Source organism: Talpa occidentalis, unplaced genomic scaffold, assembly GCF_014898055.3.
Source record: "Talpa occidentalis isolate TD23 unplaced genomic scaffold, MPIMG_talOcc4v2.1 talOcc4.3, whole genome shotgun sequence".
Lineage (NCBI taxonomy): Eukaryota > Metazoa > Chordata > Mammalia > Eulipotyphla > Talpidae > Talpa > Talpa occidentalis.
In genome coordinates, this window is record NW_023603184.1 from 42,866,767 (window position 1) to 42,887,415 (window position 20,649).

A 20,649-nucleotide genomic window follows, 5' to 3' on the forward strand; every position below is an offset into this window, starting at 1 on the left:
AAGAAATCTGGAGCCTTTTTCCGTAAAAAAAAAAAAAATCAAATGAAAAGTAACCATCAGGTGGGAGTAAAACTAGAGATACAAAATCAGAGCTACCCCTATTTTATGGTTCCGGTTCAGAACCTGGTGATAAAGAGAGATAGGCAAAGGTTATGTGCTCAGTTGGCATCGAGAGAGCTGAGGCTTGCAATGATCATGAGTCATCTTAGAGTAACAAGTTATAGCAAATTAATGAGCCCTTGTGCCTGGTTAGGGGGCTCAGCATTTGCTGGGGACCCTCACAGAGACCTGGGAAGTCTGGGAAGGAAAGGAAGAACTGGCCAAGCTTGCATAATAATAATAACTGTTACTGATATTTACTTTGTATTCAGTAGATGGGCTTTCTTTTAATACTTAACTCTCACAACAAGCTGTTCATAAGGAACTTGCATAAGTAAATGTCTAATGTAATGTTAAACTGAATCAAGCAGAAAGTGGATGATAAAGACTATTCTGTGTAGAATAGTTGCTTATGGGATACATTTTTACTTGTCTTAGCCTAACCTATTCTAAACAGGGACAATTGGTAACCTGCCTCCAGCAACCTAAGTGACAGTATAGGGTGTAAGGTCGATGCAGGAGGCCGGAATGCAAAAGCCCACCAGGAAGCTCGCCTTGGGGGCAGGAATGCAGAAGCCTGCTTAGAAAGTTCTAACTGTTTATTGTGGACAAGACGTCTACTTAGGTAGCAGGGACACAAATGAAGACATCTTTGAAAATCACGTATAAAATCAGATAAAAATCATATATCTTTATATATCAACCAATCTGCTATGTTTTTATGTAGTAGAAATTTAAGATTTTCTTCCACATTTTAAAAATATAATTCCTTTAGCTCTGTTCATACTTAAGATCTAGATGCCTTAAAAAAATTCCTATAATGTAGAATGGCATGTAAATAGTTTCTTGATAAGAAGAAACAGGGATCTTCTGAGAAATAACTTTTTCCAATTCTGAGGTATGAAATGTACAAAGTGAGCTTGGGACATGATATTCTGTCATCAAACAAGCTATATAAAACTAATGAAGTTATGTCAAACAGACACAGGAGTCAATAGGCCAAAATACGACAATTTGCACATCAAAATGCCATCCAGTGAAAGAAACACATCACATTATGAAAATTACTTCATGGTGATACTTGAGAAAACCCCTATTTTAAAAACCCCTATTTTAAAATATATGTACATGTATGTACATATATATGGATATATCTGTATCTCTCTATATACAACAACTAGGGCATCAATTAATTGATTTGGAAATTGATAAACAAAGGGCAGAAAGTATCAATGCTATGTCCTGCCATTCCTACATGAAGTGTGTTCCAGAGTTACTGAAAGTTGAAAAGATATTCTTCTCTCCTTATTGCTCCACTGCTCCTACTACTCTCCAACCCCCGCTTTATTTTCTTCTACCCTTTTAAAATTACTATATTTTATTTTTTCAACTGTACGCAAGTGTGCCACATTGGGTTGATCATGATTCTTGATTTATATATTGGTATTTACCAGGCCCTCTCTTGTTAGCTCATTTATTTTAAACAATATAATACATTCCCATTTACTAAATTATTCATTGATAAACTGCTTTGAGATTTTAAGCAACAAAAATTACTCAGTTTAAGAAATGTCCAAATAATTGCTTAATTATTGGAAAATCATATCACAAAACTGATCAACTTTGACAACAATGTAATTTAGTTGTTCATCATTAGCAGAACATTGGAAACTAGACATAGGATGAGAGTTCTCAGCTCCTTCCATTTGGCTTGTGTTCCCATGTCTAGAATCACATCAGTGCTGGGATGCCTGATCAGCAACCGCCTTCCCAGATTCACAGGGAGTTTGCCAAGTGCCCACAGCCTTTGCTGGCAAATTTACATTTTGGATTTGCAAAACTTCTTGAATATGTAAGTTTGTTTTTCTCCATATTCAGGAAGTTTTCAGCTCATGTTTTCCAGGCCTGCTTTCTACACTACATTGTCTCTCCTCTTTCTCTGACGCCAGTGGCACAAATACTAGATGTTCACATGTGGCCTTACAGATCCCTAGATTTCATTCATCTTCTGTTTCAATTTTCCCTTCCATGTTGTTTTAATTGGACACTTTTAATCAATTTCTCCTCAATTTCACTGATTCTTTTCCTATCATCTCCATTTTGCCATATGAAGTCCATCCAGTGAATTTTTAAACTTTTGGTTAGAGGAATTTTCAGTTGTGAATTTTCCATTGCGTTCATTATATATTTCACTTCTTTTCTGAGGCCTTGTCTTTCCATTAACTTTAAAGGTATTCACTCTTACTTATGGAAAACTTAGTCATGGAATTTTAGAGTCTTTAGATATTTCAATTCTGGTGTCATCTTAACATTGGCTGAATTGAGATTTTCCTGGTTCGTCATAAGCCAAGTATGCTGAAGACTTTGAATATTATGTAATTAATCTCTAGTCTTATTTAAGTTCTATGAAGAATTAAAATAATTCAAAAACAAGCCTTTTACTAGATTGGGTTCAGGCCACAAATTGTGACCAACCTTCTGAAGATTGTGGTTTCAGTGTCCTGTTTTCAAAGACTTTGTCAGGTTATTTGGATCTGCTGTGTGTGCTGCCCAGTGGCCTGTCAGAGCCATGAGGTCAGTTCCCTGAGTTTATGGTACACTGCTTCATTAGGTTAGATCTCTGTATGTGAGTTCAGGAGTTCACACATGACTTACGGGTCCACTGTCCTGAGCAACCCCTGCTCCTGGTATGTTCTGTTTTCCTAAGACTTTCCTTTCGGTTTTCCAGTCAAAATTCTGGGACTTTACTTAGCCCCTCTGATACACTTCCTGCAACTGCACCTGGGCCTCTTCAGTGGGAGGACATCAAGAAAAGGTAGGTAGGGGTTCAACCACACCCATTCCATTGTTCCTGTAATCAGAGAGGACTTTTCTACCTCCCTCAGAGCTTGAGGTGTATGTGGGTCTCTGCTGCCACTTTTAGCAGACTCCTTTCTCCCTCTCAAGACTGAAATATATATATATGAATATATATTTAAAATATATATTTTAAATATATATAATATATTTAAATATATATAATAAATTTATTATATATTTTAAATATATATAATAAATTTTAAATATATATAATTTTTATATTATATATATATTATATATATTTATATATAAATTTAAATATATATAATATTTTAAATATATATAATTTTAAATATATATAATAAATTTTAAATATATATAATTTTAAATATATATAATAAATTTATATTTATATATAAATATATATGTGATAATATATATACAGAAATATTTATATATTTAAATATATTTATATAGAAATATATATGTGATAAATATATATAAATATATATTTATATATATTTTAAATATATATTTCTATATATAAATATATATTTCTATATATAAATATATTTTAATTAAAATATATATACATTTATATATATATCTCCCTCCAGAGCTAAGGAATGGGATAGGGGTCTGGGGCTTCAAGAAGAGAGGAGGGGGACTCATACAACGAAGACCAGATGTTTTTGCTATATGTCTGCCCTGCCCTATAGACAGTTTCTCTGATAGAAAGGTTATTTCTTATAAAAATCCGAATGCTGGTAACATCCTCAATTTTCATTCTTCTAGGAAGTTGAGTGGCAAAAGTTTTTTGTGAGCTCAAGTCTCTGCAACTGACCTCAAACTGAAATAGTCTACATACCAAGTGACACATCTTGGGAAGGCCTGTTCTGAACATCTTTGGGAGACCCATCCTTCACCAGAGGGAGATAAAAAAGGCAACCTCACTGCCAATGCAGGGGCACTCCAAATTCTCTTCTTTCTCCCCAACTGGCTTCTGCTATTTACTTTTCAGTTCTCTTACAGCTGCCCTGTATGTTCAGGCTCTAAAGCTGCGCAAGTGGACCCAGAACCTGAATGTTTTTCTTAAAAGAAGTGTTCCACTTTATAAAGGAGCAATAGACTTAAAGTCAGTATTTTGGCAATGCTTTAACTTCACAATATCTTAACATCAGCAGAAGTGGGACAACCAAACAGTATGAGCTTTCTGAGGAGATGCAATGGACAGCACAAATGAATTAGTCTTGTTTGGAACAATTGAACCTGAATTTAATTAAGCCTCTAGAGTTACCTACAGCAGGTCCTTGAATCATGTCATTTCGTTCAGCCTTGTTTTGTTATAATCTCAATGAGAAGAAGCAATCCTGGCTAATGTTGAATGAAACGATCCTGTTTGAGGAGCTGCTTTCATTATGTGTTGTTTCACTTCGAGTCCCAAGAACCTATAAATGACATTGAGGACTTACTGCACCATTTTGTGGAGAGATGGAGGTCTAAGGGGGAATGATGCTCTTAGACTATCCCCAGAGCTAGGCATGAGACTTTCTGTAGTAAAAATGACTGGGTGTTGCCAATGTGTAAATGGCATCAAAAAGATGATAAGCCTATTACAGAATAAATGGACTTCGGAGACATAACCAGTAAAAGGGGGCTAAATCTCATGGGATTTTTGAGAAGCATCAAGGAGATAATGAATGTAAAGTGCTTAGCAGAGTGCCTGGCAAATGGTTAATGAAAGCTTCTTACTCCCTCTTGTCACTTCTGAGTCCCAGTCTTCTCTTAATTTGCAAAACACAGGAGACCACAGCCTCCCTCTCAGGGCTGCGGAGGAGTCCAAAGACTCAGCCCTCCTAGGTTCCTTTTCCTCTGCATCCGGGCAGGAAGGCGGGGTCCCTGGAAGAGCTGCTGCAGTGTGACCAGTTGGGCGGTAGGTGGCAGCTCAGGACAGTCCATCTGGAGCTCCGGCCCCAGGCAGGAGCTAGTCTGACTGTAAGAACTTGACTCCTGGCTCATCCCAGTGTTCCCCTCTCTTCCAAGGAGGCATAAAGCCGAGCGAGAGGATCAGTGGAGCTTTTAAAGTATAAGCAGGATTCAAGGAGCAGTTTGCTGAGGATTCATTGTCTGCACGGCGGAGAGGTATTTCTCAGCCCCAATTAGGCCAGAGTTCGAATATTATGCCCGGATCCGGCCGCTTGTTTCAACTCCCAGTGCCTCCTCTCCCATGCCGAGTCACCCGTGTGCAACTCTCACCTGGTTCTGCTTCTCTTCCCCACCAGACTGGGGGGGGATTTACATCTACGCATCCACCCAGTGGTTATCCTTCAGGAAACGTTTGTTGAATGGATAAATTCCTTATAGATCTCTAATTACCTGCCCTTCTTCCCCAGCAAACTCCGAGACAGGATATAAGCATTTTCCTTTTGTCATTCAGCCTAAGAGGTAGCCTGGATAGTGACTAATGAGGCATGCCCTGAAACCGAAAACTTACTAAGTGTGTGTTTTTGGACAAGTACCTAAATTTCTCCCATTGCAAAATGGGCATAGTAGGTGCCCAGAACTTGAACCTTGCATTGCTCTGAGGAAGATTTAACATGCTGCAAGAATGCATTCAAGAGAGACACCTGAAGAGCCTTGTGTGGCTGGCTGGCACGGGGTTAGGTCTCTAGAAATAGCAGCTTGCCCTCTAGCTCCTCCTCTCTTTGTTCCTCCCCTCCTTCTTGCTATCAATGTTGTCATTATTGATTGAAGAGGCCTAAGGTAAGTCTCTAAGCACCAAGAATGACCATTGTGGTTCTGTCCACCTTCTTCCAACCTCAGGCTCTGCAGTGGCCTCTGCAGTTGTCTGCATGTTAGCAGAGAAGCACATTCAGGACCAAGCGACCCTCCTCACTGTGGGCCAAGGATCTGAAGGCACTGAGGCCTGGGAGGAAGGAGCCTCCGGGCTCATGCTGCCTCTGTCTCCTTTCAGTCGTGTGGTGCTTTGGGGAGTCAGTACTCCAGCCCACCTCTCCACCAGCATAGGGGCTGTTATGCAGGTCAAAAGAATTCCTGAATGAGGCTCATATGAACCACAGACAGTGCAGGAGCAGGACAGGGGATGCTTAGCATCTTACATAATCCCACCCACCATGTTTTTCTGCTCAGCAATTTGGAGAGACGGGAAAGCCTGACAGGTGACCACCAGGTGGTGCTATCAAAGTGACTGGCCCCGCCGTCCTCTGCAATAGTGCGCAAGAGCAGATCAAACATCTACCTGGAGAAAATCAAACCCCGCATCTCAAGAAATCTCAGTCATCTGGTAAGATCTGGGGGAAATGGAGACTGACCCTGGGGTTAGGCGCGCAAAGCCTGGGGAGGGGGAGGAAAAGTCAAGCCTATCTTTTATGTAGCCCCCCCACCTAGCAGTTCTGATTCCCGAGACCCCTCGTTTGTCTTGCCCAGATGTGTGAGCAGACATCTTTCTGTGCTGACTGCTCCACGACTTTTGACCACCGCAGCCTTTCTTTAAGTCATTAGGTTGCCACCCCTCAGAAGCCTCCCCTAATTCAGAGAGAACTGGCTCGTGCACTGTCCCTTCACCTCATTCTTTTCCAAGTCTTTGCCACGACAGTGGGCATAGAAGTTTACTACGAAGTGGGGATTTCCTGACTAGGTGTTGAAGAGTTGGGAGGACAATGTCAGGCTGGTTCTGTTCTGTGGCAGCCAATATACTTGAGGACTTTCTGACTCACAGCACTGCTTGGGGCTCTGGGACACTGACAGTGACCTAGGATGCTGAGTTGGCCCACACCAGGCAAGCAGTGTGGGGAGGAAGCTATGTAATCTGCATAGCCCAGAGCAGAATGAATACAGGAGACTTATTTAAAAATTTACGAATTTCAAATAGTGACAGCGGAGCATTAGATGGAGAGCAGTGCAGGTGATACAGCCTAGGTGGACACCTGGGTCCAGGTGACACAGACTTGTATCTGGAGTGGAGTGAGCATCATCTCTGGGAGGTCTTGTGTCTGTTGAACAGTGACCGGTGGTGACCACTGGCTGCTTGAATGGTGTTTGGCCATTATCTGACTTTCAGTGTGTGAAAATCTGGAAGTTCCCTTATCCCCCGGCTTTAAGACATAAACAGAACAATCTAGAACTTGGAGTAAGTCAAGCTTGGGTTGGAATTGTGGTTCCATTACTTAATAACATAAATCTTGAGCATCTTCTCACCTCATAGGCCTCATCTGCAAAATGGGAGGTAATAACTCCTGCCATGGGTGTTGCTGTGAGTGCAATTGAGATGTAATGTAAAAATATCTACCATGTCTGACTGAGGCAGACTGCTTGTCCTCAGAGCATCTGGTGGGGCGAGAACAGGGCCGACGATGGCCCTCACAGTTGGGGAGAGGAGACGAGGGCCCAGTGAACCCCTCTTGAGAGCTCTGGGGTGTCTGGCAGCACCAACTGAGTCATGAAAGTAAAGCCAGGGAGAATTTGGGATACCCTAGGTAAGTCCTTAGATCACAGAACCACCATGGGGGATTTAGTCTTCGTTGAACCAATGAGTGTGTGTGGCTTCCCATGCCAGCTGTTGGGGGTACAGTGGTGAGCACAACAGGTGGGAACCTGCCCTCTGTTAGCTGAATGCAGGTGTCCTGTTCTCTGGGGTGTATCCCTCACTAACCGGCAGTCAGCCAGAATTTACTAGGTGCCCACTCTGAGGCAGGAAATGAGCCTGTAGCAGGTGCACCAGCTCTTCAACACCCCCACCCACCCCACCCCACCCCTGCCACCAGGGACGGCAGTGAATGAGGCTGTGTGCCTGCATCCCCAACAGCTCACACCTGCAACTCCAGGTTGGTGGGCTGTCCCCAGGTGGCTGGAGCTCCTGGGAATTGCCATCCCCAGGGGAAGTCCTTCACTGATTGACAAATACAGAGGTGTAAATCCTCCAGCCCCCTTCCTGATGGGGACAACTGTCAGGTGTGACTTAGAGCATTCCCATGACTCCCCCCTGGACTGAGCTGGATCACACTCCTGGGACTTTGCTTGATCTCATACCCTGTTGGTCCTCTTTCCTTTCTTTTCTCTACCTGTTTTTCTTGGGACTGCTTCCTAATAAACAACTTTTTTAGACAAATTCCTGTTCAGGACTGACTTATGGGAAATTGCCCCACTCAAGACAGAAAGAGAAGAGAAAGGGAGGTAGCAATTGTGTCTGGGCTTCATATTGCTAGAACCAGTGATGCAACGTGTCAGAAGTCATAATGGGTGATATTTAAAGTACAGCTTTGCAAAGTAATTCCTTTTGCTATCAGAGTGCATTCAAAAGGATTCCTGTAATCTGATCACTCTCCCTTACTTGCATTCTGTTCTGCTATGAGTGGAGAGAAGAGGGGGTGTCCTGCTTGTGGGGGTTTGCACGTGACCTACATCTATATTATACCAAACTTACACAAACCTGTGGGGAGGTTTATGATTCCTGCCTGGAAACACAGGCCATCGTGTGTTTTGCTGTGTGAAAAACAGTTGGGACATATCGGATTGGATCCCTGGGAATATTGGCTTTGTCTCTGCCGAACTAAGTTCCCAGGAGTAGGGCTTGGAGTCTCAGGCTCCCCCAGACACATGAGCAGCACACTTTCCTCCCACCAGGAGTGTCTTCCACGCTCATCTAATCCTTTCTCCAAACCCGCCTCTTCCAGGAAATTTTCTCAGATTCCTTCCTCTCTGTAGGCTAAGGTAAAAGTGTCAGGCTATTCTGCCCTCCCGCCATCAGGATAGATGATGGATCCTTGTCCTGAATGCATGCCTGATGGCGGGCACCTGGAATAGGGTGTGGGCATAGGTAGATGGGATTCACCTGGGCTGAGACTGGGCTTTTAAGGATGGCGTCACGGGGACGCCAGCAGAAGCCGAGAAAGTGGAAAAGAAGCAGAGAGAACGCCAGAGAGCCCAGATAGAGTGAGGATTTGCTGGGGGCTGAGAGGCCTGCCTGCCTTCCGGCCCCCCAGCACCCCTGCCTGCCACAAGCCTGGTAAATCTAAATAAAAGACCTGCACAAGCCACTGAGGACTCTGACCTCCTTTACCTGGTCTGCTGGGTCAGAAAACCTGCTCAGTGCCATTCCTGCCCTTACAAATGTATCTGCAATTCCTACTGCTTTGAAAGTGGGGGGTGGCCTGGGGTGGTGGATGGAGCCCAGCCTGGGGCTGCCCCAGACTTATGAATTCAAGCTTGAGAAATAAATGCTGGATTACCTGATGGGGGATGGGATGGGTCTTCCAGGAGAGATGGAGTTTCCTAAGGCATGGAGAGAGACTTCCAGTATAGGAGTCAAGACACCCACAAAGAGCCCAGGACCAAGGTTGGGGCGGGGGATTACCAAGCAGAAAGCCCTGTCAGAGGTTTGTCTAAGCCGTGCCTCCTCAGGATTCGAGAAAAGGTGTTTTCCTACTTACTTCTGAAGTCTTGTTCTTTGTAATGTTTTCCTGAGGTCTGACGGATCAGGAAAGCCGGAATCACACGTACTGACGTGAGGGTGGGTTACAGAAGGCAGCGGGACTGGGGGCTGCTGGGAGAAGACCCACCCTTGCTCGAAGCGCTTTTGCCGCTTCCTCTTTCCTGCGCCCGGGGCAGCTGCAGTAGATTTGCCAGGAGTGCACAGGAAGGAGAACAACAACTTCCAGGTGGCTTAATTCAAAAGAGGCCAGGAGACAACCCCACCTCTCTCAAATATCCCAAAGTGGGCCCCTATGGCAAAGGGACAGCTGAACTTAGGGTGACCCACGCTGGGCACTGTTGGCCCTGGGACATACAGAGGAGTAGAGAGACTTGGGGAGACTCAGAGGCTTGGGGCGCTCACACCCCAGGAAATGTCTTGAAAGTGCTGGCTGGAGGGCGATGCTGAACTAGCCCTGCAGAGAAACAAGCGCCTGCTGAGTGGAGAATGAGCCCTAAAGGGATTTAAGGCTGACCTTTTCAGCCAGCATGGTTGTGCAAAGAGTGAGTGCTAAGGCCACAAGGGCAAAGGCCCACGGGACCATGAGGGGCGGGGGGTGGGTGTAGTGTGGTGGAAAGAGGTGGGGGGCACGGAGCCAGAGAAGGACCTGATACGCTGGCTCCACTGGCTGAAGCGGTGGGTCTGTAGCCCAAGGCCTGCGGCCCTGTGCGGACTAGCTGATCCGGGACATGCTGCAGGAGGCTGTAGTTTGCAGCGGGTCTCAGCATCACCTGGGAACATATTAGAGCTGCAACATCAACATCACCTGGTAACACGCTTGCGATTCCATATTCAAGACACCCCGATTGGAAATTTGTGCGGGGGCCCAGCAATGTGTTTTGATAGGACGTCTGGGTGCATCTGATACAGCCCAGGGTTCAAGAACCACTGGCTTAGAGGAAAGACTACAGCAGATACTTGAATAACCCCATTTTATTACAACATGGATGGATTAAAAAGCAGCGGCTTGCTTGAAGTCAAAGTTGCTCCGGACCTAGTGAGGCCGCCCCTTGGCTGATGTTGGCAGGAAGGTGTGCGGGGGGTGGCGGGGTTGGGGAGGGTGGCATGAGAACTTGGCTGGAGCCCTGTGTGACCTTCCCAGGAGGGCTGTGTCTGGCACACCTCAAAATAGATTGGAGACCCCAGGAGTGAGAGGACTTGCCTGAGATCACACCACGAGCGCTAGAGCCAAGGTCTTCACCCAATTTGGCCTGACTCCAAAAGTGACTTTTTTCCACCACTGCGGGTGGCCTCTGGTGCCATAGGAGAGTGACAGTCAGGGTAGAGTAGAGGCGCCTGACAGCCCATGGTTGCTGGGTGGAAGGAGATGCCCAAAGCTTGAAGCGCTTTCCCAGAGGGCCTCCTGGTGGTCACTCCTGAGGCTCTCAGGGGAGCAATGAGGCCTTCTGCTGTGATTTCTGTCCTCATTATTTAAATTTTCATCAGGTTTGCATTCATATCGGTGTGCTGGGCTTAGTAAATATACTTTCCTAAGTGACCAGCTGTCATCCCCCACTTTTAGAGCTGATAGGTTGAACGAGAGGTTAAACAAGGAAAGTAGGGTGAAAAATTACCTGTATGCTGTGAACACAACTATCTGGGATCTTTTAAAAAAAGGCACATTGAGAACATGAAGAGGAAAACAAACCAACAATACGAAAGGTCTTTTTCCATGTTGTGTTATGTGGTTGGACTCATTGGTGTGATGAATATGCATTTGTTTTTGAAAGTGTAACCAGTGACACCCATGTGGAATGCAGTGGGCCAGTGGATTGCTCGCTGCCCAGTGGGGACAGTTGGACTATCCCACCTTTTGCGGTTTCTGTCCAAGGCCAGCATTGACAACAGTGGGGCCTGTGGCTTGGGGACGCTGTGGGGCATAGCTGATGTCAGAGTCGCCTTTCCAGGTACCTCATCCAGCCTGAGGTTAAGCCCTTGGGCCTTTGTGGCCTCTGGAAATGCCTTTCCATGACAGCTATCACCTGGAAAACTTAAGAGGGACTTTATGGCCTAAGATCCTGGCCTAAGATCTGAGTTGTCTGGAGATCATCCTAAGAACAGTCAACATTTCAAAGAGCAAACTCAGAGGACTGCTTGAGGGCTGGGACAGGCAAGAGGCAGGCACCAGTCTGCAGATAAAGGTCACCAGACACCTTTAAACACAAAATATTCTTTTATTTATCAACGAAGGCTACACAGGATCACTTCTGGTTTTGTTTTTATGCCTTTTTTTTTTCTAGAAGGTATCTACATCTGCATTTATTTACAGCCTTGTCGATATTTACACAGTCAAGAATACAGTGTTAGAAACACAAAAGTGTTGAGAAAAAAACTTCTCAAAATTAGTTCCAGACTTCAGGAAAACTATTTCCACATGGTAAGGCCAGAGTCTCCAGTGTTGGTCATCCAGAGGCAGCTTGGGAGAGTCCTTTTGCCGAAGCTGCAGGTTCAGAAGTCTTCAAGAACAGGCAGGTTTAGAAAAGTGGGATTCTGGCGGTGGGTGAACCCAGGTTGCCGGGCGTGGCCAGGCACCTGCGACTCAGCTTCTGCCAGGACAGCTGAGCCTGCCCAAAGGTTGGCTTCCCTCGGCAGTTTGCTCTCAGGATCGATCACATTTTCTTGGGGACCACGAGGCCTCCCAGCTAGTTGCCTTTGGCATTCCAGAGGGGGTGAGAAACACAGCATCGGCCCAACCTGGGCTTCCCCTCAATCTGATCTTCCACATTGCATGTCAAACCTAAGAGCTCACTGCTGTCTGGGGCGATCAAGTACACAAGGCTGGTTTTTGAGAATGTAAAGGTTGGAGAGGATAAAGTTTCTATCACCTGAGCAATGAGTCTTTAAAATGAGTTTGCTGTTATTTGAAGGTTAAATGGAAGGGCCTTGAACTAGAGTTCTTTTTTTGAATCCCCTCCTTTCCAATAAAATATAGACAAGTGTATAAACCTAGCTGGGGATGATGAGCCTTCAATGGAAGGCTCTCAGTCCTAACGAGGACCCCAAGGGAAAAGACAGACTGGGTTCCTCCTGGGATCCAGCAGTTGGCGGCCCTGTGAGAAGTGGAGGGTGGATTTGACTTTGAGGACCGGGAAGGCAGACCCCCAAAACCTGGGACCTGCTGAGGCATGTGCCTTCCTTCGGGGCACAAAGCTCACTGCCCTTACCACATGGCAGGTGCAAATGCAAGGCTGCAGGTGGTGAGACTGCCTTCTAAGCTGGTCCATCCCAAGCCTTGCCTTTGCACAACGAGCAGCCCAGCTATCTAACAAGATGGTACTTAAAAGTCACAGCTGAAAAGGTTCTTTATTCTCGTTTACAAAAATAGACCTGATTCCTGGTTATATATCTGTGAAAACACTGCCTGGTCATACTCACCTTCCTTGCCTCACCATTATCTGCTTCCAGGTCCACCCCATCCTGGTGCATTAAAAGCATACACCCTGGCCCTTCTCAACCTCTGCTCATCTCCTCAGGAATTGCTTCAAATCTTCCATTTCTACGTAGAAAGCAGGTGCTGGTCTGTTCCGTGGGCTAACGCTCAGCCAACCATTCTGCTCAAGCTGAGACAGGTGTAAATTACCATGGACTGCCTCTTTTCCCTCCCATTATCATCGCTCTGCCCTCCAACAAGGTCTATGTGGGGATAGGTAGAAGGAAACCTCATCTTCTAAGAGGCAAAGTCAAGGAGACATTGAAGTCCTATTTTAGTTGATGGCACATGGGCAGAGGATGAGGGGCTGGTGGCAGCTGTGGAGGGGAGTGGAGAAGCAGGAATTATTCTAAAATAAACCATTATTTTGGATCAGAGGCTGACATCCTGCAGAACTGTGAACCAATGAGAAAGGACTACTTGTTCCAAGGTCTGAAGACAAGTTGGTGGGTTAGTGCCAAACAGGTACCTTCAGGGATGGGATTTGCAGCCTGGATGCCACTAAGCAGGTCCAGGGAACTCTGGCTTATGCCTCAGATTCACTATTACTGTGATACTGGACTGTGGTGTCAGCAGGAGACAGACTGAGCATGGAGGCATGCACGGAAGCCAGCTTACTAGGGCCACACTGCAGCACCGTCTCTCAGAGCAGCAGCACCCACTGCCAGGCAGAAGCCAGACCACACCCAAGACCCTTTCTCTAAAGCTTGGGGATGCTCAGCTTCTCCCTGCACCGAAGCTGGGCCTCCCTGGTGGTATGTAGCCCAGGAAAAATATATATAATATTATTTGTTTAAAGAAAAGGAATGCTCAATCATTCTGTTTTTGACTTTTAGAAGTTCACATTGTTACTTTGGTGGGGGTGGTGGAGGAGGGACAGAGGGCTCAGGAGGTGGAGGCGGATGTTTCCTGTGGCCCTCATGCGGTCTCTGACTTCTAAGGACATTTTCCCTGGAAGCTGTGACTCATGTCGGGCAGCCAGGGTGGGACCAATGAGCTAGGTCCATGGACAGGAGAGCTTTGCCCTTCTATCAAGAGTACATATCGATAAGTCCGTTTTGGGTGAAAAACTTGTTTCTTCAGGCCAAACCGTTTTCCATCCCATCCGAGAAGATCCTGCCGATGGGAGCCCACTGCCAGCTCCTGCCATGCATGGTGGGCCCGAGGGTGCTGCACTGACTCAGTGGATCTCTGCGCCGGGAGGCAGTGGGCAGCCCGTGGACGAGCAGGCGAGGCTCACTGTCGCAGCAGGGTGACTTTTGTGGAAACAGGAAGAGCACTTAGCGAAACACATCCTCTAATCCCAGTGGGATGACGTAAGGCGAAACCTTTTCTCCCTCTGCCAGGCAGAACCCAGACCACACACTGCTCCGATTCTCATGCAGTAAGAGACCTTCTTGGTTTCATTAACTCAGGTAATATTCTGAAGACTCTGTGAGTAAGGCTATAAAGGTGCCATGAGCTTATCAGTCCAACAAGGTTTCCACGGGGAATAGCTCAGACTCGGAATTCATTTTCCACACTTAATGTAAATGCAACCCATAAAAGTCCCATTTTTTAAGAAGCCCAGCTCAAAAAGAAGCATTTGGTTTCCCCTCCTGGTCTCCCAGAGCCTCTGCGAGTGGTAACGAAATGTAATTGGGCAGATGAGACAGTAGCAAGGAGCTAGCTCTTGCTGCTACTCTCCCTCCCGCAAGGCTTCCTCTGGCCTGTGGGCTGCCATCTGGGCCAGGGCATCCCACGGGTGTGGGCAGTACCACTCCTGGGGGGGCTTAAGCCTCTTCCCGGTGACCTCAGGCCTGGGTCTTCAGGGGACATGGAGCCTGGCTTCCGGGATCCATGGGTACTAGGATGAGCGTCCCCCAATCCTGGTGGGGTTGCAAGACACTGCCAAGCTGCACCAAATGAGTTCTTTCCTCCTTTCTCCTTAGTCTTTCTTTAAAACCCTGGTTGGGCTTCTTTAGAGAGGAAGCAGTTTTAGAAGAACTTCACTGAAGGAAATCTCTTGAAAGCCCATCCAGCTTCCTCCCGACTCTGCAATTAGCCCGTGGATGGCAGGGCAGAGGAGCCTGGGAGCCGCTTAGAAGCATACTCGGCTCATGCCTTTCTCTCTTTGGCTGACTTTCTGTTAAGCATCTTTCCAGAATCAAAGGCCACCAAGCACCACACTCCTACACACTCCCATTCCTCAGTGGTGGCAGCTGAGCAGTGGAAGGAAGACCCCCAAAGTCACGGAAAGGGTTTCCCCTAGGAAGGCAGGCTGGTATCCCGGCCACCACTGCCGTCCCTTCGCCATGGGTGGCCTTCCCTCCCTGGGCGTGGCGCCCACGCTGACGGCTGGCTGTGCATGCTGGTTCTCACATTGGACTTTGGGAGAGAGGAGGAGATGAATGAGGAACACCATGGGAGGGTCAACCAACCACAGACGTCCTGGGGGCCTCTGCCTCTTGGAGGGCGGGCGCTCAGCCCCAGGATGCTATGTCACCAGCCTGGGGAAAGGGCCTGGGAGACACTTTCTCCATCCAGCATGGGGGTGACATTGACAACTACACACGATTTGCAAAAGGGGTGTGGGGGGTGCATTTAGCTTCAAAATGTAAAGCTCGGACAAGAGTTTGGGGCAGCTTGAAAAAGGTGCTGAACGACATCATGAAATCCCCGGAGTAAGATGAAGCCATCGGTGGCCCTCCAGGTGCACTGAACACGGCAAGTTACAAGCCACTTCCACCGGTGGGCAGACGCCTAGCCAGAGATCCTCAGTCCTGCAGACCCGCCTCCCAGGCCCCCTCGGAAGTTTGGCTCTGACCGGTTTCTCTTCATACCCGTCACTCCTGCCCAACCCCCCGTCGGAAAAAGGGCTGCACATGAGACAAGTTAGCACAGACATTCATGTCTCACATCACACTGGGTACCTAGGGACAGACAAGGACACATCCCGGGGAATGAGTCTCAGAGGAGAGAGGTACCCCAAACAACAAGGAAAAATCCTCAAGGGAAAAAGGGAACAAAAGACAATAAGGTTTTCATTGTGATCACACTACAGAAAAAAAATACCTTCTGTTCTTTGCAAAAAATGTGTGAAGGCCAAATTTGTGGTTTTCTTTTCTTAAAAAAAAGGATGTTGCATGAGTTACAATGCAACTTTTTTTGTTTGTTTTCTGCACTTGTTTAAAAAACAACCTTTTTTTTTTTGTCTTTTCTATTCTTTTTTTTTTTTTAAAGTACAACACAGTCAGGTACGCGGCCACAGAAGAGTAGCTGTCTTTGGCAAGAAGTTCAGGCCGGGGTCCTCTCTGTCACCTTCGGCCCATCTCGCTCTGTCTCATGAAGTGGATGTTGTTGGCGCTGTCTGCCAGTTCTGGGTACTGCTCGACGGAGATCACGAAGAAGCCATCGTAGCCTTGCACCCGCCCCGTGTTCAGCGCCTGCTGCTTCTCCCCCTCTGTCCAGGCCCGCAGGCCCTCCTCCCCCTCCCGCAGTCTCTGCTGCTCTCGGGCCCAGGCCTGGCGCACAGCTCTCTGCCGCGCCAGCTCCAGCACCCGTGCCTTCTCCTCGTCCACCGTGGTTCCGTAGCGAGTGTTCAAGCACAGCGCCCCGTACTGGAGCTGGATGTCTGTGTAGCGTCTAGTCCTGCCGTTGAGCATCGTGTTGATCTGGGACACAGTGACGTTGACCCCGTTCTCCAGGGTCCGCCGCCCCCCACTGAGACCCAGGATGGCCAGGTCGCCTTCGGAGGGCCCTGGCTTCACGAAGTAGTGGGTGTCCACCCCGTCGATGGTGAAGTGCAGGTTCTCCAGGTAGTGAGCGTTGTTCAGGATGGCAGCAACCCTCCGCCCATCCTCGTTGGCCACGCTGATGATGTCTGTGGTCACTCGACCGTCCTTCAAGGCAAACTTGACCCCCTTGCCAAAGACTGAGCCACTCGATGCAAACTTCTTTGTCTCTGGGGGCTGCTGGCAGCTGGTGATCGTGGAGCCGTAGAGCTGGTCGAAGCGTTCCAGGGTGACGAAGGCCTTGAGCTGCTTCTGCACTTCACACTGCACTCCGAGGACAGACTGATGGAGGGAAGAGAGACAGTGAGACAAAGAGAAAAACCCCCAAGAGACTGGGAGGATCCTCTTACAAGACTAAGTTGAAGTTGTACACATTTATCAGCCAGCAGCTGGCGACTAGGACTTCCAGCCATCCTGCACCCACCCACTCGTTCAAAAACCATTCAAGGAGGACGTCCTTGGTGCCAGATCTTTCTCTGGGCCTGGAGGTACTATGATGAATCAAACATCATTCCTGCCTTTGGGGAACTCACCATGTAGTGGGGAAAGACAAACATGACAACAAATAACCTCAGTCGAAGATGGAAACTGATGTTCAAAGTAACAGTAAGAGCAACAGAAATGTTTCTTGGTCTCTGAGCTACACAGTTTAACTGATTTGATCTCAACGATAATTTTAGGGAGTCAGTACTGTTATGATTCTGATGCTAGAGGTGAAGAAACTAAGGCTCTAAGAGGTGGTAACTGGGCCACAGTGATAACAATTCGTAAATACTCAGGTATTCATGATTCTGGGGGCTCAGTTTTAAGGGTGGCTGGAGTCAGGAGGGGCAAACACGCTCAGGACATCTCAGCTGAAGGTGGGGCAGTGAGGTGGAGGATGGGCTCAGGACCATGTCGGGTTTGAGTGACGCCTTGAGGTTGAGGCAGCATGTGAGATGGAGAATGGCGAGAAATGCGTTCTTGGCAAGAATGTATGGTAAGATGAAAGTCCTGATTTATATAAAGCCTCTCACCCTGCTTTATTGCTCTTGGCTGTGTTTAGAAATGATTTTCAAGGAAGGCCTCTGCCTTCACAGTGCTTCCTTGGGGCTCCTCAGGAGCCCCTCCTCTTGGCTGCTTTGGGGAACCAATCGGGTCCTGTCTCTTTGGCACACCACCTACCTGTCTGTCTCGTGGCTGGGGAGCTGGGCGAAGTCACGTTCAGACAGGCTCCAGGGCCTTATCAGCAACTCAGGGAAATGGCTTTAGAAACAAGCCCATCGGCTTCTTCACTGAAATTAAGTCCTCTTTATAATTAATAGAACCCTGTCTGTGAACAATTATTTCCTAGAGTTTCACGAAAGCTGGAGTGCTCAACAACAAAGATCTCCAATGCTTGCCAAGGGCAGAAATCAATAATTCATTGACAGGCAAGGCTGGCAAACAGGCCGTCAGAGACCCAGACACTGCAGGGTGGAGGAGGGACCTGGCTTAGCGGGGGTAGCTGAGCTGCGGGAATCAGCCTCAGGAACCGCAAATGCTGTGAGCAGCTGGTCAGATTTGGGGGACAGTGGGGGCTGAGGGGGGGCAGAGGAGCAGGCTGAGGATAGCAGGAGGGGGTCAGGTGTGTGGTCACACAGGCCTGGGTTTGCACGGCCTTCTACAACTTTCCAGCCTAGTGTCCTGGGGCAAGTTTCTCGATGAAACCCGTTCTCCTCCTCTGTGAAATGGGGGAGATGCTAACTTAAAGGGTTGTTGTTTCTTTCAACCATTTGTTTATTCACCGTAAGTTTTCCACATAAGTTTATTCAATGTAAGTATCTTCTGGGGCTGCTGGGTACTTAAATATGACTATTCTTGCCCTCTTGGTGCTCATGGTCTAGTGAAGATGCAGGAAAGAGAACAGGAATGAAAATGTGGTGAGGTAAGTGCTTTGAAAGAGGAAAATATGGGCACCCCTGAGTGTCAGCTGCAGAGCTGGAGCTGAGGCTTAAAGGAACCTGGGTGGGCATACACGTTTCTAACAGCAGCCTGGGCTTGTCAACTCTGTTTTCCTCCTCTGTCTTCTGTCCCCCTGTCCTGGCTCCGGGTGGAGGTCTGGTGTCATCTCTGCAGTCACTGGCAGAGGACAGATAGTATGAACACAGTGGGGAGAGGAAATGAGCAATGGATGTCTGAAGTGAGGGGGTGGGAGGAGACTGTTTTTAAGAACCTTTACAGCTATATAGTTCCATGAGTCTTTGAAACTGGGTCATAAGAGGAAGAAGAGAAAGATTTTCTTGAGCACCTAAAATATGCTCATTTTTTGGAGCACCTCCAGACAGGACCTGGGGTTGACTCCCGGCTCCACCTCTTCCTTGCTGTGTGGCACTGGGAAAGCCTCAGGCTTTAAATCTATACAATGAGAATAATAATACCAGGGGATGTTTGGGACTTAAGCAGAATAGCCCCACAAGGCCATGTACCATGGAGGTGCTCAGAAACATTGCAAGTGCTTTTAGAACACAGCTTCCCCCCGGCACTTCTGTTCTGGGTGATGATAAGGGCTCATCATTCTTGTGAACTCCAAATTCAGAGTAACACACAAAACCCCTAATGCAGCCCACGAGGGTCTGTGCGCTGCTCCAGATGGCTTGCTGGTAGGAGGTACTGAGTATTATCGGAACAGTTTCTGGTAGGCACGGTGGAGGCACACAGGGGTTTCCATCATTTGAATACCATTTTTCCTGAAAAGCAGGGGAAGGGCTGGGCAGCCATGTATGTGAATTACCTTGCTGTTGTCCCACTCCTGAGTTTTCATCTGCGTGTGGACGAGCTCATAGGATGGTTCCATGGCATCCATGTCCGGTTTGGGGTAGCCCGGGATCACATTGTGCAGCTGGAATCCAAAGGTGAGGAGCCAACTGTTGACATCTGGGTGGGAGGAAAGCAGAAATATCCCTAATGAGTAAGCAGACCTCAGATGTCACCTAGTCCCAGAATGCAGCCTAGAGTCAGGTTGCAGGTGGGGTGAGGATATGAGGGGTGCTAGTGGCAGAGCCAGCTGGTACGGGGCTTTGGGAGATGGCTAAGGGCATCAGAGCCCAACACACTCCTGGGACCTAGCACCTGCTTTCTAGGCAGAGACTTAACTTGAGTGCAACCTCGTTCCCAGACTTCCCTCCCTCCTGACAACTCCAACCCCCCAGGACCTTCAGCTTCACACCTGGGGGCAGCTGTGACAGATGAAGCCTCCTCCACAGCCACCCCCAACACCAAGAGGAAACCGTGGCAGAGAACACCACGCCCAAAGGAGATTTTTATGATAGATTTTTTTAAAGAGAAAATTCACTTAAGAAACAAACTTTCAGAATATTATTCAATTGTAAAAAAGGAGAAATCCTGCCACTGGCGACATATGGATGGATCTGAGGGCATTATGTTAAGTGAAAGACTAAATCAAAAACCGAAAGATAAACACTGTGTGATGATCTCACTTATATGTGGAATCTAGAAAAGCTGACTGGCGGTTGCCAGGGGATGAAGGTGGTCAAAAGGTATAGGCTTCCAGTCATAAATTCTGAGAATGTAAAGTAAAACAAGGTGACCACAGTTAATCTGTTGTGACCTGACAGTATATTGGAAATCTGCTAAGAGCGCATTTCATCTGAGTTAAAAATTTATCATCCCAAAAAAATATTTTTTGGTAACTATGGGAGGTTATGGATGTTAACTAAATTTATTGTGGTATTTCATTTCACTACATATATATATATATATATATATATACACACACACACACACACACGCGCGCGCGCACGCACACACACACACACACACATATATGTTACATCATTCACCTAATTAAAGTAACACAAAAAAGAAAGAAAAAACACCCTCTCCTTCCTCTCCCCACCCTAGCTGCAGAGATTAGAGCCTCGGGGCATGATTTTCTTCCTTCACTGGGAGCAGGCTCCCCACATCCCACATTTCACACACCCTGATTGCCTACAGCAGTCACTTTCCCTTCCTGAGCCTTCATTTTCCAGTCTTTCTATTGGGCTTGAGGATCTGGGGGCTTATTGATTTTATAACAT

At 47.2% G+C, this 20,649-nt stretch overlaps 1 protein-coding gene across 1 annotated transcript in view; it reads right to left on the reverse strand.

Annotated features, from left to right (window-relative positions):
* Positions 1–11,201: 11,201 nt before the first annotated feature.
* TENM4 (teneurin transmembrane protein 4) overlaps positions 11,202–20,649 on the reverse strand; it is a 451,821-nt gene continuing 442,373 nt past the window's right edge. Inside the window, 2 exon segments of the mRNA XM_037523044.2 lie at positions 11,202–16,873; positions 19,344–19,486. Coding sequence (XP_037378941.1) covers positions 16,115–16,873; positions 19,344–19,486 — 902 coding nt within the window. The 3' untranslated portion in view covers positions 11,202–16,114.